At 41.1% G+C, this 22,603-nt stretch overlaps 2 protein-coding genes and 1 long non-coding RNA gene across 13 annotated transcripts in view; 1 reads left to right on the top strand and 2 right to left on the bottom strand.

Annotated features, from left to right (window-relative positions):
• Window positions 1-3,931: 3,931 nt before the first annotated feature.
• On the top strand, window positions 3,932-7,762 carry Clamp (Chromatin-linked adaptor for MSL proteins). The gene is made up of 7 exons (XM_002051271.4): window positions 3,932-4,202; window positions 4,573-4,743; window positions 4,817-5,017; window positions 5,375-5,873; window positions 5,936-6,209; window positions 6,290-6,478; window positions 6,538-7,762. The coding sequence occupies exons 2-7, from the start codon at window positions 4,588-4,590 to the stop codon at window positions 6,971-6,973; spliced, it is 1,755 nt and encodes a 584-aa protein (XP_002051307.1). The 5' UTR covers window positions 3,932-4,202; window positions 4,573-4,587; the 3' UTR covers window positions 6,974-7,762.
• A 410-nt stretch (window positions 7,763-8,172) lies between these two features.
• Window positions 8,173-8,939, bottom strand: LOC138911233 (uncharacterized). The gene is made up of 2 exons (XR_011416657.1): window positions 8,651-8,939; window positions 8,173-8,590 (listed from the first exon to the last, which is right to left on the bottom strand). It is a non-coding gene; the product is annotated as an uncharacterized lncRNA (long non-coding RNA).
• A 295-nt stretch (window positions 8,940-9,234) lies between these two features.
• LOC6627800 (polyglutamine-repeat protein pqn-41) overlaps window positions 9,235-22,603 on the bottom strand; it is a 60,835-nt gene continuing 47,466 nt past the window's right edge. For 3 of the 11 annotated variants that reach the window (XM_032437643.2, XM_015172547.3, XM_032437644.2), the window contains exons 5-9: window positions 17,932-18,566; window positions 17,660-17,866; window positions 14,534-14,757; window positions 12,761-12,916; window positions 9,235-12,105 (exon numbers count right to left, since the gene is read on the bottom strand). In XM_032437643.2, the coding sequence (XP_032293534.1) occupies window positions 10,751-12,105; window positions 12,761-12,916; window positions 14,534-14,757; window positions 17,660-17,866; window positions 17,932-18,566 (2,577 nt within the window). In that variant the 3' untranslated portion in view covers window positions 9,235-10,750. Of the gene's footprint in view, window positions 12,106-12,750; window positions 12,917-14,533; window positions 14,758-16,936; window positions 17,200-17,254; window positions 17,352-17,659; window positions 17,867-17,931; window positions 18,567-20,651; window positions 20,719-21,504; window positions 21,642-22,603 lie in introns of those variants that run through there. The other 8 variants (XM_015172548.3, XM_070209105.1, XM_002051274.4 and 5 more) reach the window with 8 other exon arrangements.

Below are 22,603 nucleotides of genomic sequence, written 5' to 3'. Positions count from 1 at the left end.
TCGTTTGCGCTGACTCTTGCTTTTGGGGGTAAATTGAAGCTTTTGGCTGTTTTTTTTTTGGTGTTGTTGTTTTTTTTTTTTGTTATGTTCGGCTATGGCCTTAGAAAACGTAACGCCCTAGGGCGTACCTAGAGCCATTACTAATTATATAGTTTCTATTTTGCTTTCCAACGGAAATTTATACCCGGCCCAAAATGTGCTATAATAATATGTCCGATGATCAGAAAAAAAGGGACCGATTCGAGCAGCGAAGGTTACAGCGGATCATGTTAGGTGCGATGTGAACTGGGCCCAGTTTATAGCCAAAGAGTTAAGCTTGAACACAATTGTCTAAATCATCAATACACATAAGAATGATTCAGCATTGGCTGCTGGAACACTCGCAATCAAAGCGGATTTATGCTGCAGTTTACCATGTTAACTGTGTTAAATGCATGTTAATAGAGGAAGTCTTCAATGTTAGTTATTTCAATAAGGTCACCAGCTGAAATTGAAAAGCTTCTCTTGTAAATTTGTTAATGTTAGCAATAAACAGCATAAACAGAAGGCAATAATTCATGTGGAGCTCATTAGTGCCTTTTTGTCACACACAAGACTCGTCATTTTTTTAGTACTCTATGAAATATTCTTAACCAAGCTACCACTAACGGTTTAGGCCTGGATTCTTATCGGTTTTGGTAACTTGTTTGCCTCAGTGCACAATTGGGGCACACAATCAGCTAACCTTAGGAGAGTCGTATACAAAATTTGCTTATGCGCAGCTCAAACGCTTCAGTAATTCGCACTTGGAAGAAACTTGGATGTGTGCCCATAAAAAAAAGGCCGCATACGCAATCTGCAGAGTCGTTTGTGGGTGAGCCACAACGGCTGACATTGAGGCACTCCAGGTCAAGCCAGGTGGCCAAGAGTTGCTGCTTCCTGAATGGAAGCTTTCTAGCCGGACGGACCGCATGTGCAATATGATGGATGGCTTTTGACGTGCGTTGCGAAAACATACCTGGCCAAAAATTTAATGTACCATGAAATATTGTTAGCCATTTCCATTTTCACACAGAGACTGAGCGACTGAGAGAGAGAGAGAGAGAGAGAGAGAGAGAGAGAGAGAGACGTTAAGTAATAGGCCTAGAGTTGGCTAGGGACTCGCCAATGCTGCGTATGCTTAATCTGCAGTCCAATGCTGCTGTAGTCCACCCATGGCTAATTGACTCTCGGCCTGCGGCGTCGGCGTCGGCATTCAAGCGTCAAATTAAATGAAAATGAACAAAATAACACTTGCAACTGCAATTTGGCTGATGCTAACGCTGATGCTGATGCTGATGCACAATCCAGATCTGCAGCGAACGAAATGAAAAGTCATCATAATCAACAATTTTAAAATATTAGTTTGCACAAAATGCGCTGCGACGCCGACGGCCAATGATAGTGAACTTGATTTGGGGCCAATTTTCTCTTTCATTGGTGGCCACGGTGACCACCACTACCTCCAGCCGGTTCCAGCTCCCAACGCATGCAAAAATGCCAATTAATGTAAGTGTGTATAAGTGTGTGTGTGTCTGTGTGTGTGTGTGTGTGTGTGTGTGTGTGTGTGTGTGTTGCACTGCAGGCCGGCATAGTTTTTTATGCACCCTGAATTCATTGAAAATATGTAGAAGGGGTATAATAATTTTATACAAAAGTATGTAACACAAATGAAGAGGACTATACCTGTTGAAGACCTTCACCCACAGTCTTCACTTTTTTAGACTATATTAAATTTTATAAGGATTGAACTATAAAAACCTAGACTAATCAATAAGATGTATCATAGACATAGACAAGTGCCAAACGAAGAATAGCTACTTTGCTAGATCGCAGCTAATTGCAGGATATCTGCCAGTCGGGCAACATAACTCCTTTTACTTGTTTTTTCTGCAAAAGAATCTGCAGTCATCGATAGAGCAATGGAGCATTGCTGCGATGAGGCGACGAATCGACGATGCGATGGCAACCACTTTCTAATCTAACCCACAAGCTGCAATCGCCGTCGCCGTCGCCGTCGCGACTGACGGCGTCCACAATTTTTGGGCTCAGACTTTGGAGACTCTTGACTGGCTTTAGCTATTTTTAAAAGCGCACTTTTCATTTCTGTGTCGTTTCTGTATATCTTTTTCTTTTTTTTTTTTGGCGGATGCGCCATCGTTGTGTGCTGTGCTTGCCCACTTTCCCAGACTAAGTCTAAAATGCGGAAAAATAGCGAGAGTGAAAATTCGTTGCCGGCATAAATTAACTGTAAACTGTAAAATAAAAAAAATAGATAAATAAAAAAAAAAAAAAACAAATATGAAAAGCGATAGCGAGAAGTCGCTTTTGCATGAACAAAAGTGAAAAGTCGCCCAGCAATTGGGCTTTTAAACAATTCTTATTACCGTAATTCGCTCATTTGAATGCACTTTCAAGTTGAGATTATGTTGAACAGTTTTTGGGTCTATTACAACAGCCGAACGAAGCTAATGCCAAGTGAAAATTTCTCCACGCACTTGCGCTGATTTAGTTTGTTAGACAATTGCGTTGCTATTTTTATGGGCTTTTTGAAAGTGCTTACTACTTGTACAATCCGTACATAAAACGGCAAAACATATACGGCATACGGCATACGGCAGCACGCCATGAACTTAATTATACTAACAGTTCGTGTTTGCCGACGTACGCAAAAGTACATTAACAAATGGCGCACCGCAATATGCTGCTATGAATATGTTGAAATATTTCTTGAAAATTTTAACTTTAACGTACAAATTAATGCAATGATGTGCAACGAAGCGTGCAGCATGAAAATGTTTGGGCCAAGCAGAACGTTGAACCAAAAAATGAATTTGCAATCTAAGTACATATGTATGTATGTATGTATGTATATGTACATCGTAGTAATTGTTGCTGTATGCTTAATTATCTGCTGCTGCTGTTGCGGCGAGCATACGTCCTCTTCTTCTTTTGTACCCTCTTCATCTTCTTGTTCAGCGTTTTGCAAGCGCAACATCGTCTGGTGTATAGTCTTTTGCGCTCTAAAAAGCTGCAACGGCCATTGTACAAAGCAATTAATTTGAGGCAAATGAATAAAATATAATGGAAATGAGCATTAGTTTGAAGGCTGCTGCTGTGGTCGCTGCCGCCGCCACCATTTCTGTGGCAGCGTTTGCTGCTGACCCAAATTCACCGTCAGCTTTTCCAAAATGCAATGTTGCAAATAATTTGAAAGTGTAATTTATGACGGCGACACGACGCTGGACTTGGACCTGGACCTGGACCAGACAACGGCAGCCACTTAACAACTTTCAATGCACTGCATAGCGTAGGCGGCTTTAAGCTGGCAGTCTTTTGTTCGAACACCCGGTAGGTCTCTATTTACCATAGACCATAATGACATTTGTATGTGCCTCGCAATAAAAAGGTTAACATACACAATGAGAGTATTGCTGACGGAATTTTCAAATGTTGGCGCGAAACTCACCGCTTTTTTGCCATTCGCGGCTTACTACACAGCCAAATGACTGAAGTCTTCATGCTAGCATTATTCGGATTTAAAGCAGTCTGCAAAGCGGTCACACTGTTTTCAGCCATGTGCGACATATTTCGAACAGCACGAAAAAAAAAATATTAAGACAATGCAGAACCAATATGAAGACACTTCATCTTTCTTTTGTATAAAATAATTTATAAAAATAAAAATTTTGGTAGACTGCTGAAGTTATAACAATGAACGTTAAGTAAAAATAATTTCATTTAAAAATATAATTTTATTTAGCGTATAAAATTGTGGTATTTTTTATCATCATATATTTAATTTGACCAAAGGGACAATATGGCCATCTTTTTTAGGTATGCACGCAGTCTGGCAACCCTGCAACGCGTTTAATGTGCTACTGCTCTCTCCCTGGCTTTCTTCACTCTCCGTCTCTCTTCAGCAGTCCACATTCGAACGTACGAAAGAACAAACGAGCAGAAGGTTTTTGTGCTGGAATTTAATTTGTTAGAGAAAGAAAAAACAATAATAAAGTTTTGCTTTCATTCCAAACAAAATATAGTGGATAAAAATTAGACTACCGGTCCTCCGTATGCTGTTATAATTACTGTGCCAACGTAAATAAAACCAATAAAGCCATTGTGTGTGCTGCGCTGGGCGTGCGAGGCGCAGCAGAATCATAATTTTTGTGGTTGCGTAAAAGGTAAATTGCTAAATCAAGCGTAGACGCAGGCAATTCTGCAAAATAAAATTCAAAAGCTAAATACTTTTAAGCGGGTCTCAACGTTGTGCAATTTTTAAGTAGATAGCGGCATCTTTCCGTTGAAGTTATAATTTCGTATTCGTTTGTGATGTGTGTGCAGCGCATACATATTTTTTGTCTCATCGTCGCCATTTTTAATCAGTCGTTTTTCGCTGACGTGTGTGCTCTAGGGTTGTTTCGCTCGCACACGCTGTATTTGTTGGCGTCGATAGTGTTGTAAAACACCGTTCATTGTGCATTTTATTTAAACAAATTTTGCAGCATTTATTTTAAGCAAAACAATCATTTGAATTATAATTTGTGTTATTAGTGACTTGCGCGCACAATGGAAGACCTCACCAAAAACATAATATTCACAAACGCTATTAACGGCCAGCCAGCAACCATACAATATCAAACAGCAGACGGCACCATACTCAAACAACCCAAAATTGAGGGCCAAAAGACCGACCAGCAGCCCACCTTCTACTATACAACAAACGTGAGTGCGCGGCGTCGCCCGGTTCAATGATCCGTAAATTTTTAAATGCTTTTTGTGTTCTTTTAAATTACAGGGCAATGCGGGCACTGTGAACTTAGCACAGTTGGCCACCTCAGACGACAATAAGACGTGCTACATCGCACAGCCAGTGGGCGGCTACAACTACGCCTTGGTCAACGGAATGCCGCTGAATCAGGGCACCGCTCTGGGAATAGCCACTGTGGATGCACAGGGACGCATACAGATTGTCAATCAAAATAAGCCCATTGCGGCGGTAAGCATACCCTAACAGGGTTATTTAGGAAAGAGTTAGCAAAATGTGGCTGAATTTTAAATGTCAATTCAAATAATTAAATTATGTTCGCAAAGCTCAATTATCAAAATTACTTGTGAGGTGAGCTCAATGCAAAAACTATCCCTAATGAAAGTTCTATAGAAGTATATATCTCAAATATGAATTCGTAAAGGCTTCGCCTACTTCGCATTAACAAAATGATTGCTAATTTCGTGAATTAATGAACGCTGCATAGACAGGAACAATTTTGATTGCGCAAAATATTTATCAAATATCACTCAGCATTTTTGCTACCGAATAGTCAGTTTTGTAATATGCTTTCGCTTCTCTCTACAGACTATTTCACCACTGCAAAACACAATATCAAACATCAGCTTCAAGTGCGATGTCTGTTCGGAGATGTTTCAGCACCTGGCGCTGCTTAATGCTCACAAGCGGATGCACACAGACGGCACGGATCCGCAACAGCACAATTCACAGCAATCATCAGATGCCATAGCAGTGGTCAATGCACAGGGCCTGGTGCAGACGCAGAACATTATCACCGGCAATGGACAGATGGGTCAGATTCAAATCGTGGCTTCCGATACGCTGGAGCCAGTGCAGCAATCCGTAATGCAGCAACAGCAGCAGCAGCAACAACAGCAGGCGGCACAGCAACAACAACAGCAGCAGCAACAGCAACATGATAACTCCAAGTCGAGCAAGTGCATTAATTGCGGCAATCCAATACTGCATCAGTCAAAGCGCAAGGGGCCTAAGCAGGTGCGCTGCGAGTCCTGCATGCAGGCGGAGCAAGCGGCGCAACAGCAACAAATATTCGTAGCACCCGATGGTAATTGCTAATATACATTTATTTTATATTATTATTCACTCGCTGCTTATCTCTTTTAACAGGGCAAATGGCGCATCCAGTGCAAATCATATCAACCACACCACAAGCGCAGGCTCAACTTCAGCAAATTGTGGCCCAACAAACTGGCGGCACAACGCCCAAGCGTGAGCCCAGCTCGTCGGGTCATCATCCTGTGAAAAAGCGCAACACCCAACAGATGACCAAGTGTCAAAAGTGCAATGGATCCGGCGTAGTACTCATGGGTCAACAGCACACACACCAGCATGGTGGCGCCGGCGGCTCTGTCAAACAAAATACGGTCACCGTCAAGACCGAGTAAGTTAACAAACAAAAAAAAAAAGCGGCAAAAGCCTAGAAATCTTCAAACTGTAATTTATGAATTTATTTATTTATAGAAATCCCAGTAAACCGTTCAGCTGTAACATATGCGGCGGCCTCTTTTCACGCTACTCCAGCCTGTGGTCACACAAGAAGCTGCACAGCGGCGAGAAAAACTACAAGTGCACCATCTGCGGATTGGCATTTGCCAAGGCTGTCTACCTAAAAAATCATGCGCGCATACACACTGGCGAAAAGCCTTACAAGTAGGTGTATCTAGTGGTATCCAAGCTTTCCTATTAATAATTTGTTTATACTTGTGCAGATGTCAAACGTGTGGCATGCAATTTTCCCAATCGCCGCATCTGAAGAACCACGAGCGGACGCACAGCGGCGAGCGTCCATATGTTTGCGGGGTGTGCGATAAGGGATTTGCGCGCCATGCTACCCTGTGGAACCATCGCCGCATACACACCGGCGAGAAGCCTTACAAGTGTGAAATATGCGGCTCGGCTTTTTCACAGGCGGCACATCTGAAGAACCACGCCAAGGTGCACTCCGGCGAGAAGCCTTATAAGTGTGAGATATGCTCGGCAGCGTTTGCCGATCGTTTTGCGCTGAAACGCCATCGTGGTATACATCAAAAGTATGGACAAACGGCGCCCAGGCAGCCTGCCGGTGATGGTATGGTCGTGCACAAGCAAGAGCTGCCCGACATGGATGACGATGCGCAGCAGGAGGTCATAATCGGTGGTTTATAGATAAGAGCAACCAATGCCAATGCCAAGACGACCAACACAGCGACGACTACGGCAGCGGCGGTAGCCTATCAATCGGGATCGGGCGCAAGCCAGGAAACGGGCGGAAGCACAGGCACATTTCCAGCCCAGCCCTATTCAGGCTACTACTATCAGGAGCAACAACGACAGGAAGAGCAGCCCCAGCAGAGCGCCGCCTTTAGTGCTAGATCAGACTATTAAGCTGGCGCCTGTACATACATCATCGAGACAGAGGAGCATCGTCATCATCACCATTATCAGCTAGGCACCATTAATGTTTCATATTATGATCATTATTTTTTTTTTTTAATATCGTAGTTCATGTAGGGCTCTATTAATTGGGCTTGGGGCACTCAAAGGGGTGCCGCCAAAAACGCTTTTTTACGTTAAACTAACAAAACGAATCGAACCTAATTTATTCATAGATTGTAACATAGATACGGCGCAATATGTGGTACATTTAAGTGTTATAGTCTACTTCCGTATACAAATTGTAGTTGTAATTTACACGGATTTATAAGCGAGGGGCGCGTTAACCGCATGAACAGCAAATACGTAAGAATCTGCGCAGGCATGTATCATATACATAATATACATCGGCATCGATCCGCAAATGTATATGTATATATATGGGTAGTACATTAATTCGTTTATAAACAATACTAGCGATAAGAAGATACAAAACAAACATTTTAAATACAATTTATGTAAATCTAAATAAGTATTACACAAAACAATTATAACTTTAATAAATAAATCATATTTGAATAATTTAAAACTTGTTCCTGACTGTAAGACATTACGCTTAGATAGGGCCATTATTTGTAAGGGGTTTTTATAAAATACCGTCCAAAAATGTTTATAAAACCCAAAATGCTTCATAATTTGAAAAGTTTCACCATGATTTACATGTCCTTTGGCCCAGCGGTAGCCCTGTTTCAATGCATTCGTTGTACCGCAATTTTGTAATGGTATCCTATTAAATAAGACATTTAAAGGACAATGCTTGAAACGAATACCTATTCTTAAACAAAAGGTCAGGGCTTGATAAATCGGTAAAAGGAAATCAAAATCATAGCTGAAATAGGCAAGATACCCTACTCTTAAGAGAGTGTGGATTTGATAAGGCTGAGCTGCATTTCAAGCAGCATGAAAAATAAAATAGTGAATTACACACACACAAAATGCATCTTCCGTTTTGTTTTTTGTTAGCGAGGGGATTGTGTGTGGTGGGGTGTGATTGGATGATGGATATATATATAAGGTGGGTGGGTTTGGGTGGTGGTGGTTGGTCGTCGCGGTCTGTAAATTATTCCCCTTATATGGGATCCCGCTCTCTTATTATTGTCATTTACATTGACGACTCGACTCTCTTGGTGATGAAATATTATGAGTTGGCAATGTTGTCGGCGGAGAGGAGGAGAAACAACACAAACACACCTTCATATGTCCTCTCTTTTTGCTTCCCTGCTTCTGGATCTGCAGACGATACAATTTTTGCTAACCGCTCTTCAATAACATTATTCATCATATAAATCGCACACATTATAATTTAAACACGTTACACAAGCCCGCGTGGCGCTGGGACAACATACATATCTATCACTCACATATATATAAGCTTAACTTTATTAACGGAACAAGAAGATTAATACTTACGTTGCATTTAGATTATGGTGAGAAGGCTCGATCCTCGACCCGATCCATCCCTTGCCAAGCACATATCCATTAAACCACCGACGGGTCTTAAACAGCTAGTCTTTAATTTTATACATATCGGACATTTTTCATATTTTTTATAACAAAAATACACACTCCTGCTGCGCGGATTCGAACTTGAGTCTACAATCTCCATTCTATAGATAATCATTATCTGCCACCGCAGCACCACCGGCACATGTTAAATTAACACACATCAAAAAGGTATTTAAAGTAGTCATTTCTTTCACCCAACAATACCTTTCTTTATTTTTATTAAATTGTCATCGCGGCCTGGACTCGAACCTCGAACCGAAAATCTTAACTAATTCCCAATTTTATTTCTATTTAATTACTACCGCTTCCTGTAGTCGAACCTTGGCCCCAAGTCTGGATCTATGCATTTTAATACAGTTGCCCCTTCTTTTTGAATTGTTACCGCTGCCGGGATGCGAACCTCGCACCGCAAGTCTCGATCAACGAACAGATCAAGTGTAATCTTAGAGCTGAAAATTGTTAGAAAAGCAGACATAGATATATAAATATAACATAGGTATATGAGTTTTATTTAATTTCAATAGTGTTTAATGCATTTTATTTATTGTTTTTCAAGTCCTTCCCACAAGTACTAAAAAACTTACAGAACTCATTATATTTTTGAGTACATCTCTGCAAAATTGTGATCATTGAAGCGCGTTCACTCGCATATATGAGTATATGTATGTATGTATGTTATGTTGGTTGCATTTGTATTATTTACACAAAAATGTATAAACTGTGGTGTTTGTTAAGCAATTTGAACTAGCAAAGGTAAATGGGGGAAGTTACAGATCTAAATATTTATTTTAGCTATGTTAAAAGCGAATTTCAAAATTGATTATTGGGCATTATTTTAGTTTTTTTGATTTTCAACTCTAGTATTTAGTACACAAAATTTACTAATGGGTATATTTAAGCTAACCTAGACTTGCATTTGACTTACACATAAATTAAAAACCTAATTTAAAAGGCTACGAAATGTTACGTTTTGGATGGGCAGAACAAATTCAACAAACTTTAAATAAGGCCATAGCAAACAATTTGCTTTTGTTACGTTTAACACATATAGAAGAAGATATAAGTATGTATATAGTTACTTAAGTATTTGTAGTTAGTTGTTTATATGCTTTGTTAATGTTGTGTCAATGTGACTTTGCATTATAAAAAGTGAGGTTATGCATCGAGTTGCGCCGCAGCTTATATAGGAAATAGTTTTGTGTTTGCTTAGTACCCAAATAAAAAAAAACCTATGTGGGTCCTTATGCTATGACTGTTGCTCGAGTTATTATTGTATAATATAATCGTCAAAGTGTTAGTTTCTCATTATTTGGAAGCTGCAGGATACATATTAAGGACTGAGGCTACTTGCAGTGATATCCATTTCATTTTGGATCCCACTGTGTTTGCCTTACCTTTGAGTTATATAGCGTGTAGCTTTTGCACGTTTCACTCGAAAATGCTGCCACTTGTAAGCTCAGAGATATTGTATTTTAGTAAAGCTTGACTTACTATCGTGTTAGTATTCAAAGTTAGAAGATTGGTTTTCTGTTTTAGTCTTCCCTCCAAATTATAGTTTTCGATAATTTGAAGAGTTTCAGCAAGGTCTGCCTAGATTTGATTCTTGGTGTACCATACAACGAGTGTTTTTTTTTTTTTTTGGTGTGGGTAGGGAAGGGATAACTACTGATATATGGAGTTGTGGCAGATGCCATACAAGTGCTAACACGTCCACTAGCTAACTAGCTAATTTTAACAGAGGAGAGCCGACTAACTAACATGAATATTTAGAGTACAGAACAATAGAAGCAACTGGTTAGAGAGACTTAAATATTAATCAAGAGCAAGATCTGGAAGCGGTTGAGTTGTTGTTGTTGTTGCTCACATGCGCGTGCTCTCCAGGCCACAGCCTAGGGCATCATTATATGCGTTCAGGTTATGCGGGGGCGTGGCACTGCCACTGCTGCCGCTACGCCTCTGCCTGCTGCAGATGGTGCTGCTGCTGCTGTCGCTTGTCGCCTTCAATCAACTCGCTGGGGTGGTGCGCGTGAGGAGCTCATCATCGTCCAGCTGAGCGAGAGCTGCCGGCGAGCCGACATCGATGGTGGTCACACGATTTCCGCCACCATCCGCCGCCGATGGCAGTTTGATGAACTCGCTGTCCGTGTGCACGGGCATGATAATGCACACGAAGCTCTGGCCCGTCTGGGAGTCGCGCGGGTGCAGCGTAACCGGATTGAACTTGTCCGTTTGGCCCTCCGTGTAGCTCTGTAGGCGCTGATAGATCTCCGGATAGTGTTTGCGCAGCAGCACTCCACGCCGTGAGAGTATGTCCAAAATGTTGGACAATATAAGTTCCCGATTGCCGGGCGCGGTGCGCAAGCCCGGATTGAAGGTGAGTATGAGTATCTCGGTGCGCTCCGGCACGGCCATGACGGCCAGTGGCTGCTGTAGAGCTTGCTGCTGCAGCTCCAGCTCGGCGAGCACGGTCTTGCACAGCTTCAGCTTGGCGCAGCGTGACACTAGCTGGCGCTCCCAACGCACCGGTGCCTGACCCATGCCCGGTGCCTCGGAGACCACGCAAATGGCCACGTAAATGAGCATCTTGGACTCGGGCTTGTATTCAGTGCTTAGTTTTAGCAATTCCGAGTACAGTTCCAGACCCATTTCGGCTGGCATCAGATCTGGCCAGCGTACATAGGATGCCTCGCCCATGCACTGAAATCCATGCTTGATGAAGCCCTCGGCGGCCTCGGCGCTGCGAAAGAGCACACGCACCACGCCACGGCCCTGCGAGAGGCTGCCCTTGCGGGCCAACAGGCTGAGATGGCGCTGCGAGTCGACGTCATCCTTGCAAGTGGCTAACACCTGGCGGCACAAGTTGGAGGCGCGCGAATGCAGGCACGCCTTCCGATGCTTCTCCCAGTGGGCGCGCCTACACTCACGTGAACAATATAAATGGGTACAATTGTGGCATGACTTGTACAGCTTCTTGGCATCGGCGGGCGTGGCGCTGGCCTCGCACTTGGTGTTGCGACACCTGATCTGCAGCTGTTGCTCGACGGCAGCTCCGTAGATGCTGCCATTGTTGATGCTGTTGCTGTTGCCCTTTTCCGCCGTGTGGGCATGGCTGTTGGAGTCGCCCAGCGATACGCGCCGATTGCTGGCATTGCTCTGGCCCTGCACCTGTGACTGTGATTGCGACTGGGACTGGGACTGGGTCTGGCACTGGGTTTGGGTTTGTGTTTGTATTTGGGATTGTGACTGATTAAGCTGCTTCTGCTTTTGGCTGGGCGCGTCACCCTCGCTGCGACGGCGCAGTAGCTGCTGCTCCGCTGCCGTCAGCACCTCTAGCTGCTGACCGCGACTAGCTGAATCTGCTGTGGAATATAAGTGCGTATAACAGATTAGTCAGCAGGCGTATAACTGCTAATATAACATATAACAAATAACAACAACAACAACAATGAGCATTCAATGGGAGAGGTTTCTGCTTGTCTTATAATTGGCACTCGCATGCTGCGCTCTTATGGGGAGAGGAGTGTTTCAGTGTTGCAAAACGACGCAAGCGCAGCGCAACTTTGTTTTCTTTATATATGTATGTTATGTATTTTTCTCAGTGTAATTTCGAAAATAAGAACAAAAGTAAAATGTCTAAGCTAGAACTAGATATGCGATTGATGAAAGAGTATTTGAAAGTAATGAATTTAGTTTAACAGAACTACAAAAAAGATTAGGAATTTGAAGGACTTTATAAAAATAAAATTCATCACTGACTTATAGTTTAGAGCTGAGTTATAGATTAAGTATTGTATATAGTTATATAGGTGTATATATAGAGCTTTATATGCGAACAACAAACAAGAACGGAAGTTTAGTTTTTGCCTATACCCATTTTTAATTTTATGTCTCTTTTACGGTTTTATATCATTTTTAAAACATATTTTTGTTGTTATCTTATTGTTTTTTTTTTTTCTTTTTTAGTTTTTGATTTGGGTAGCGGTTATATTGGAACAAAAACTTACAGGTTCATACCTGTCGTCGAGGACCCTGGATTAATCGCCGCTGCCGCTTGATTTCTGTTGTTGTTGCTGTTGGTGTTGTGGCTGTTGGAGGAGGAGGTAGCTGGCAGTCCTAAAAGTGAGGCTAAGACATCTTCTAGCGATGCGCTGCTCAGCGAGCGTTCAGGCGCTTTAGATGCAATTTTTTTTTTTCAGTGTGCCCAATTTTATATAGTAATTTTTTTTTAAATTATTATTTTGTTTTTTTTTTTTTTTTTTTTTTTTGGGATAATAATGCACAGCACAAAATATAAGAATACAAAAACAAATAGTTGTTAGGCTTGAAAAAAATGTTTAGCGCATTAAATGTTCTTATAACTAAATATTGGGGTATTACATAAATATATGTTCGAACGAAGTGAATTTATTAGAATTAGAATTATTTAAAAATTACACTGAGAAAATGTTTTATGTACACAAGCCTAAGGTGAGTATTAAGCACACTTAAAGAGCAATGGGTAGCTAAGAAAATTCTACTATCTACTTTAGCTAAAAACAAAACACAGTAAGAAGTAAAAACAATTCATAAACTACAAAATTATAAAGATTTTTTGTATAAAATATAGTTTAGTTTTTATTGTAGCCACCATTAGCGAGGGCTGTGCCCGCTTTGTAGTCGTTATATAAAGCACTTCGATATCATATCTTTTTTTTTTTTTTTATATAAATTATAAAAATTTTTACAAAAATTATATACCCAGACAAGTATGTGATCGAAATAGAAATCTCTTCGAATCGTTCGTTGCATTTAAATGATAATACATCATTGTATAAATATATAAAAAGAAATCAAATTTATAGCACGCTATGTTGTTAAAAACAAGTCTGTTTTATGTTTTGGGTGGTTAGGTACGTGAATTTTTCTAATTTTAAAAACCAAGCCTAAAATTGAAAATTCCAAATGACGAATTGATGTTTGGGTTGTGCATGAGAATTTTTAACTGAATTTCAAATGAGTTATGCCAATGAGAATCATAACAAACTTATGCGCAGATAAGTATGCTATGAACAATTGAATTGCATAAAGTTATGTGACAAGAAGGGACGAGAGTACAATAATAATAGTTATAATCATAATAATGATAATAATAATTATAATGCGGATTATGACAATAATAATAATAATAATAATAATAATACAATATTAATTAACTGTATGCCATAGCTGTGTGTTTATTAAAAATTAATCATTAAAATTAAATAGTAAATTTATTAAAATAGGTTTTGTAAACACTAAAAATTACTCATGTACGTTTTGCATTTGATATAAAAAATCAAAAAGTTGGTCAATTTAAAATGAATGTGTGTAAATGTTGTTCTCTCTATTTGCAGTTTCTCGTAATTTACAATCGTTAAAACAGAAAAGTAGCCTAAAATGCATTTGCACTTAGCACCTAGTGTATAAAATAATTCAATTTCTTTGTTACGATAAAAAATCAAATGTAGAAAATTGCATTTCAAGCTACATTTGTGTGTGTGTGTGTTTGGGTCGTTGTGTGTGCGTCTAAAAAAATCATAAGGATTTTAGCTACATATCAAAAAAAATATATGTACGCTTAGCTACCATACATATGTTACATATGTGTATGCACATATATTTAGGCATTTCTCATTGGTGATTTTTGTGCACATTAGAAAACAAATTTGTGATATCAAATTTTTGTTGTTGAAATAAAACAAATCAAATGGATATAAACTAGATCAAATCTAAGCACGCCAGCAGGTCATATATATATGGTGGACTCACCGCCACCGCCGCCGACCCGGCTAAGTCCGTTCATGCGTAGTGGCGGCTGTCCAACGGCAAGCGCCGTTGTGGCATCCAGGTGTAGCTGTTGCAGGTGTTGATGCGGCTGCTGGTGCTGCTGTTGGTGTTGGGTTGCGGGCGGGCTGCTGCTGCTGTCAATGACGGGCGTTTGCGGTGAATCCAGCGGACGTGTGCCAACAAAGCTGCTCTCAAGCCAGCACTTTCTGTGGAATACGAGAGCACAGATTAGTCAACGTTCTCAATAGCGCTATAGCTAAGGGTAACAACAACAAACACCAGGCTAGTAAAATCAATAAGTGACGCCACAGCAGCTGTGACTCAACTGGACCCTGCACTTGTGGCAGTGGCAACATGGCACTAACCTCAGACAACTCTTTGCATATTGTTGGCCCACATTGCAATTGGCAAAAAAATTGGTTTTAACTATGCTATACTATTTAAAGCACTGCTTGGACCACTCACAATATTTATGTAATTATTTTTACTTTCGATTTCTTATAAATATTTCAGTGCGCAGCGCTGTTTGCGTAGCGTCAGGCAGCAGACGTGGCACACGAATGAAACGTCGAATGGATGTGAACACACAGCAATGGCAAAGCCAAATTGTGGGATCGAGAGCATAAAAGAGGTGGCCTTTTCCTTTTTGGCTGGGTTGGGGTTTGTGTGTGTGTGTGTGTGTGTGCGAAAGAGATGCACACGCCACTTTGGCTGCTGTGGAGGGTTGCTGCGGCTATTTCGCAAAGGGGGCCACTCGGGCGCCGGGCTGTCGGCCTGATTACAGACAAAACAGCCAACATTTTTTTCGGAGTTCCTTAAGTAGCACACTTTGATGCTCTTCGTGAAGAGAAGGCCCCCTTCTAGGATAATCTAATGGGGAAATAACCGTAATAAGCTTTTCTATAAATATGCAATTTGAGCTCATTTGAATTCCAGTTCGTATTGAATATTTATCACTTGACATATTTTGTGAGCATATTTCAGATTTCTAATGTGTTTGGTTGTGAATCAAATTTATAAATTTATATAACCTATTCATACTCATAGATTTATTGATATTGCATAAAATCTTTTTGTCAAACAATTTCAATTCCTTAGCACGGACTAGTTATATATATATATATTTTTTTTTTTGCAAATGTTACTCAAAAATAACGGACCCCACTCGACCCGACAGATACACTACCAAAGTCTGCTCGGCTGTTTCATATAGATAAACAGCATTACCGCGTTGACCCATTTGCCATAACAATACAGCTTGGATTTGTGGCAGCCTGTCTGTGAGTTGCTCTACTTTAATATTATTGATTTTCATAATGATTGCCACCTGCTAGCTTGGGGCCAAGTGAGCTCCACTCGAAACGTGGACAAGTGGCGCTCGCTGTGGGAGCTGATAGGGACATATCCTAGAATAGGTAGCCCCACAATAGACAGGGCCCGACAGCTGCATTGTTGACATATAAATTGCATGCGACGTTCGGGGCGAGGCCTCGTTTTGCCTCGCCTCGAGCCTTATTAATAGCGACACGGGACAGTTTGCACTGACATCGCACAGACTGTCAGATTCAACATGAAAGCGAAATGGAATCAATTTCAATTTGAATGCCATTGTGCCAATATTGATAGGGTAAATCTCACATGATTTATGCTGATAATGCAAGTGATTCCGATTCTGTGATTGCCACAATGTGCAGCAGATTGACCGGGTCATTGTGTTGGGCAAATGTTATTAATATATGGTCATAATAATGGTTGAATCTGATATCATATCGTATTAGCAATAATAATTGAACCCAACCGGGTTACGTAATATTGGTATTTGTGGCCAAAGCAAAGTATAATGATAGAGATGTGTGGGTTAAACAAATATTTACTACGGGAAGAAAAAAGACTAGGGATTACTTTTAGAGTAGAATTTAGGTAGAATATCTCAAAATTTCCTACTTCATGTGTGTGCAATTTCGAATGTAATAAAAAAACAAAAGAATTTAAGTATTTAAAAGATTTAGTTTACATAAATAAATGGCGTACTAATGGAAACAAATATGCAAACTTGATTGCTCGTATTCTTTATCTTTTTGTGAGAAAACATAACAACATAAATATTGCAATAAAAAAATGAAAATGTATATTAAGAGTCTGCGTCTTTTCGAAATTTTTAAGGCATAATTTAAATACATAATAACACTCCACAGGAGAAACAGTTTTGCTTTCTAATACAATAATCTAAGCTAACAAAGGTTCACCTAATTCAACTTTATCCACAGCTCTTCTGCATAAATCCTTAAACACTTATATATTACACTCATGTAAACAAAAATGTAATTTAATAATCTTTTGCTGAGTACTTGGCTAACTTTTAAACAGAATTAAAATTCCTCATAAATATTGATAAAAATCCTTAGCATCCTATCTAATCTTTGCCAAGCACAAGAATTGACCTGACCCAATTGTGACTTGAAATTGGCAAAAATCCAAGCACTTTGTGCCCGTTCAAGTTTTAAGGTGAAGAGTTTTGTTTAGTCGTTTAATTTTTTTTTTTTTTAGTGTTTTTAGTAGAAGCCAGCACAGATATAGAATATTTGGTGTAAGTAACACATGTAGAATAGCACGAGAATTAGTCACTGGTTAGCCACATGAAGGAGACGCTGAGACGATGAGGAGGATGACATTGCCCAAATATGGGATCTGGAGCCTGCTTACCTCTAGACATCGCTGTAGGCGTGGCAGTCAGCTAACCGACTGACCAAACCGACTCTGAGTGCTGCAGCTGGTGCTGTGGTTGGACTTTTACAGGTAGCTACGCGTTGTGTAGTATTGCCGAAGAGAAATGAAAATTTTGTAGTGGTAGGAAATAATGAAAATGATGTGTTTTTAGTGAGGTGTGGGTGTGTTTGTGTGTGTGTGGTATAAAGATATGAACTGAGATTTTCATGGAACATATGATCAAACAGTTGGTAAGAACAGCTACACACAGATTGGATAGGGAATAGGGAAAGGCGACAACTACGACAACTTGAACACTCTATAAATATTTTGTGTGTGTTGGCTGCAACGGTTCTCTTTGTTCTCTTATTCAATTTGTTTCGTGCCCGATCCGTTGCCTACCTCGAATTGGGACTCGTCGAGCGGCTGCGCTGTTGCTGCAGCTGTGCCTGCGCCTGCGTCTGATCGTTCACATAATGCACTATGGCCGAGGTTACCTCCTTGATGGAGCTCTGTATCTCCGGCGTTACGGGCTGCAGCCTTCGCACACCATTCGTCGGCGTCGCCGTTGTTGGCGATGTGCGTTGCGCCAGCAGCGAGTTGGCCAGGCTGAAATGCAAGAGGAAACAGCATATTAGATATGGACAGGAGACAAACTCAGTTAACGAACTTACCGTTCGTGGGGCGTGCGCTGTGAGAGCTTCTCAGTGCTGCGCCAGCCTAGGTAGGGCTGACGATAGGAGTTCCTCAGGACACCGCCGGGGGCGCCGGCGCTGCTGCCGCTGGCCACGGACATGAAGCTGCTGTTGATGGGCGCGCCGCGGGCAAAGCTGCCGCGCTGCGAGACGCTCGGCGATGTTTGTGTGGAGTTCAGATGCGAGGTGGACCAGCGTGTGGCGCCGACGCCCTGGCCATGGGCCTGATGTGCCGTCGCCGAGCCGCTGACGCTGCTGCTCTGGCCGCCATGATGACTGTGCGCCGAGGGACTCAACAGCAGGGGACTACGATCAGAGCGCTGCGAGCCCAGCGAACTGAGCGAAGTCGTCTTCGAGTTAAGGCCCTGCCAGCGACCCGAGTCCTGTGTGCGCTTGCGCGTAAAATTGCCCGGCTTGTAGCCGCCAGAGGATGCTGGGCCAGCGTTGCCGGCACCGGCGCCGGCGCCATCTGGCGATCGTGCTGCATTTTGATTGTATTGTCGGAACCAGTCGGGTATATTCAGGCGCTGCAGCGATGCCTGCACTCGCAATTGATGCTCGCTCAGGGCGGCCGGATTGTGATCGTGCGATTTCTGTAGCTCATTCTCAGGTGGCTGTATCAAAAGAGAGAGAGGGAGAGAGACAGAGAGAGGGCAAGAAATAGAAATAGATTAGAAATGAATAGTCAATAAATTAAATACTACAACTAGTTCGTTAGCTTTAGCTATATTTAAGAGGAGTTCGTGTCCTATAATCTTAATCGAAATTGTTTCAAATCGATACTCATTTCAGGAGCTGTTATAATAAATAAGATGAGATACTTAAACGAACATTGGATCAGTCTGTAAACTAGTTCAAATTCGTTAATTTTTAACGCTAGACTTGTTTATTTTTATCATAATTAAAAGATAATCAGTTCGAATTCGATTATTTATAAACTCCGCTCATATATTTAGCAAATACTTTGTCCACGTCTGATTTGACCTTTAATACTCTAAACAAGTTTATTAGAACAAGCTCGCACAATCAACAGGTTTCGTGAAGCGGTTTTTATAGATTGCCAACCCTGGGCCTAATGCCAGCTGAGATTGGATGTGTCCATCCTCCCAACGAGATGATTTATTGCGTGTGCATAAGCACGGACACTTGAATGATATAATTTTCCTTTCTCTGGGTCTTAGTGTGTGGGCAATTGCGATGAGTCAGCAAAGCGAAAAGTTTTCGATAACTTAAGGCAAACTTTTCGCTTTTGTTTGTTTTTGGCCATTGTGTCAATCTGACGCTGGCCTTAAGAGAGTAGCCGAGGCAGCTGCAATGCAAAATGAAAACAAAAAAAAAAAACTACACAAAACTTTTTCTGCGACATTTCTAGGTTATGCGGGGGAGTTGGAAAATCTGACGAATGCCCAAGTCCTGTGGTGGTAAATAGCGCATTGGGTCAGGTCCGGAGCAGGCCTTGAGGTGACAAGTGAAAAACTTATGAAACAGATTATGCAGTAGAGACCTTCCTTTTTTGTCACCTCAAAGATTTCGGACAGATTTACTATTTTATAAATTGATGTTTTTCAATTTATGAGCTCAAAGCCAAGCTGATAAGTAGGAAATACATTTGTTTAGAGGATAAACTATATTTTATGTAGTTTTTGTAGTCATGTTTTACACTAATTCTCTATGCAAAGTATAAGGATAAAGAAAGGCGACTTGAAGGAAAAATGTCATCTCAGAGATAAGAGGAATTAATGAATTGAGGAATTAATGAATTAATTAAAAGTAATTAACAAATATAACAATTTTTATTATTCATGTAATTATTTTCTATATTGATTTTAATTTATATTATTTTAATAGTCAATATTCTTTGGTTTAAGCTAGAGTTGTCTTAGCTGAAGACCTTATCCTGCTTTTATACTTTCTAACTAAATTCTTTACTTATATTAATCATCTAATAATTTTGGCCTTGTTGTAAGAGAAATAATAAGGTTTAGCAAGTTTTAAATAGGCAGGTCTTTGATATTTAATTTGGGTGACTTTGGACTGCGTCTAAGTCCCTTGCTCAAACTGGCACACACACAAGCATACGCACACTCACATTGACTACTCTCAAGGCAAGTGCTTAATAAAAGATTTCAAGTGCATAGCAAAAACTTGAGCTAGCATCCCAAGTATCAACAATGCTGGGCTACCAACATTTTGCCTTGGCTGTAGCGCAGTGTAAACGACAAAAGTGCACAGTCGCAGAGAAAGAACGAGAGCGAGTGCGCTAGGCAGTTGGCAAAGGGGCAGAGGCAAGTGTTGTAAAACCTGAGACAGACAGAAAAACAAAAGACAGACAAAAGTTAATCACAGTCGTCATACACGTATGCCAAGGCACTTCAGCGGCTCACAAAGGCGGGCAGTAGTAGGGGCGGGGCGAGGCGGGGCGGGCAGGCGAACGACGGCGTTAGGAGCAGTTGCTGTCGTCAGTTGTTGTCGTGTGCAACGAGCAACAACATCGACAGTTGCCGTGCCGCTTGCCACTGCAATTGAAGCGTCCATTGAAAGTGGTGCAGTGGTGCAGTGGTTTAGTGGTTGCAGCAGCAGGCGGTTAGCTGACAGCTGCAGCTTGTGCAATGTGGGTCATGTTCTAGATGCCGGCAGCCGGATTTGATGCTGATGTAAATGATGTAAATGATAAACTCGATTATCGCACTAACAATTACCTGATCGTATTGCAGCATATTGTTGTTACTGTATGGTATATAGAATATTTATAGTATTTTTTTGTTTCTGTATGTTTTAGATTTTTGAATTTTGATTGAAAACACAATGCATTGGTTGGTTAACAAATTAAATAAAACTGACACACACACACACACACGCACGCACATACATGTCAAAACTCAATTAGCACGCACACATACAGCTATGCAAAAAAAAAAAGAAGGAAGTCAATAAAAGCACCCACACAAACGCACGCAAGCTCACTTACTACACACACACACACACACACTCACACACAGGCGAAACTGCAAGCCATAAAATAGGCACACCCCAAAAAACCAGAAACTCTCTCTATGTAGATAGAAATGTGTTTCAAAATGTATTTTTATAACTTTGGCGCTTGGTTGATTAAATTTTTGGTTGAACGCGCGCCCCAAACGCAGCCGCGAGTTGACCTTAAAAAATAAAACGTTGACATGCAAAAACGCAGAAACAAAAAAAAGAAAATAATTCTGTCGAACGCACGATACACCAATACACACGCCTGTTTATATACATATATATATATATATATATATATATATATATATATATATATATATATATATATATATATATATATATATATATATATATGTGTGTGGAGCATACTATGGCGCAGCGCGCGCATCAATTCATATTTTATTGTCAAGGGAACACAGCGAGCACTAAATGTTAAGTAGAGGGGGGCCATGCACTGGCCAGCGGGAAGGGGCGCTGCTTGGTAAATGCGTTTTTGGGCACTTTAAGGGTTTCGCTGTCTGTGTGCGAGTCGCGCTTAGGCTAAATGAATTAATTAAATTTGGCTTTTACTTGGGCAAACATGACGCGCGCGACATGCAACACACAAAACAGCAGCACACACGCACACGCACACACACACGCACACACTACGCGCTAGACTACGTTTGCCATTTCCGGCGCAGAAATGTATGCTACGCTTTTGAATTTGTGATAGATACTGAGTTGAGGCCAAACCAAAGCCAAAGAGCCAAAGCCAAAAGCAGTTGTAAACGTTTTTATGGCAGCTTTGGCGCATGACCAAAACAAAGCGAACGCAACAGCGGCAAAGCTTTACTTTTATAGCAACAGGATGCAGGCATCGAAATGCCCTGTGCTCGAATCGCCCTGTGCAAGTTGATAAACAAAAAGCGCCAGCAACAGGCGGCACGTTCAAGTACAATCACAACCACAACAACACACACGCACACGCACTCACACACACACACACACTCACACGTGTATGCTTGTCTTCACACTTGACAACTGACAGCTGCCTCGACGTGGCAGCGGCAGGGTGTCATCAGTTCGTCTATATTTAGACCAGGTTACCAGCAGTTGACAGCCTGTTAAACTGAAGCAGATTATCGAGATGATGCAGCCAGAGCTGCCAGTCGACAACCGTGTCACTGGGTCGCCCAATAAGTATCTGAACAGGGAATTAACAAAGGAAATGGCACATCAGGGAGGAGACAATCACAATGAAAAGCCGGGAAAAAGGATAAGTCAGTGGATTATCAACTGCAAATAAATTATGAAAATAAAATAGGACAATTTATAAAAATATAAACTCTATTTCAAATAAGTGTGAACATGTGTGAATGTGCTTTGAGGTGTTTGTTTCCTTAAGAACTGCTGATCGGCATAATGTTACACCGATTAGCTAAGAGTTCGTCGAATAATTCAAAATTGCTTCTCAATAATAAAGCTATCGTTAGAAAGGAGAAGCAGCCATATAAACGATAAAACTCTTTTAGGTATTATTCAAGATGGCTTGAACCAACTTGGCATTTACAAGTTTATAGTAAATGCCTAAACACGAGCAGCGTTTCATTAACATCGGACTACTATCATATAGATAAATTTGAAGATCGGTCCAACAATATTCTTAGCACTCCATAAGGGCGCCCCT

The sequence above is a fragment of the Drosophila virilis genome, chromosome 4 (assembly GCF_030788295.1).
Source record: "Drosophila virilis strain 15010-1051.87 chromosome 4, Dvir_AGI_RSII-ME, whole genome shotgun sequence".
Lineage (NCBI taxonomy): Eukaryota > Metazoa > Arthropoda > Insecta > Diptera > Drosophilidae > Drosophila > Drosophila virilis.
The sequence above is the reverse complement of the archived record's forward strand: the minus strand, read 5'-3'. Positions and strand labels throughout refer to the sequence as shown.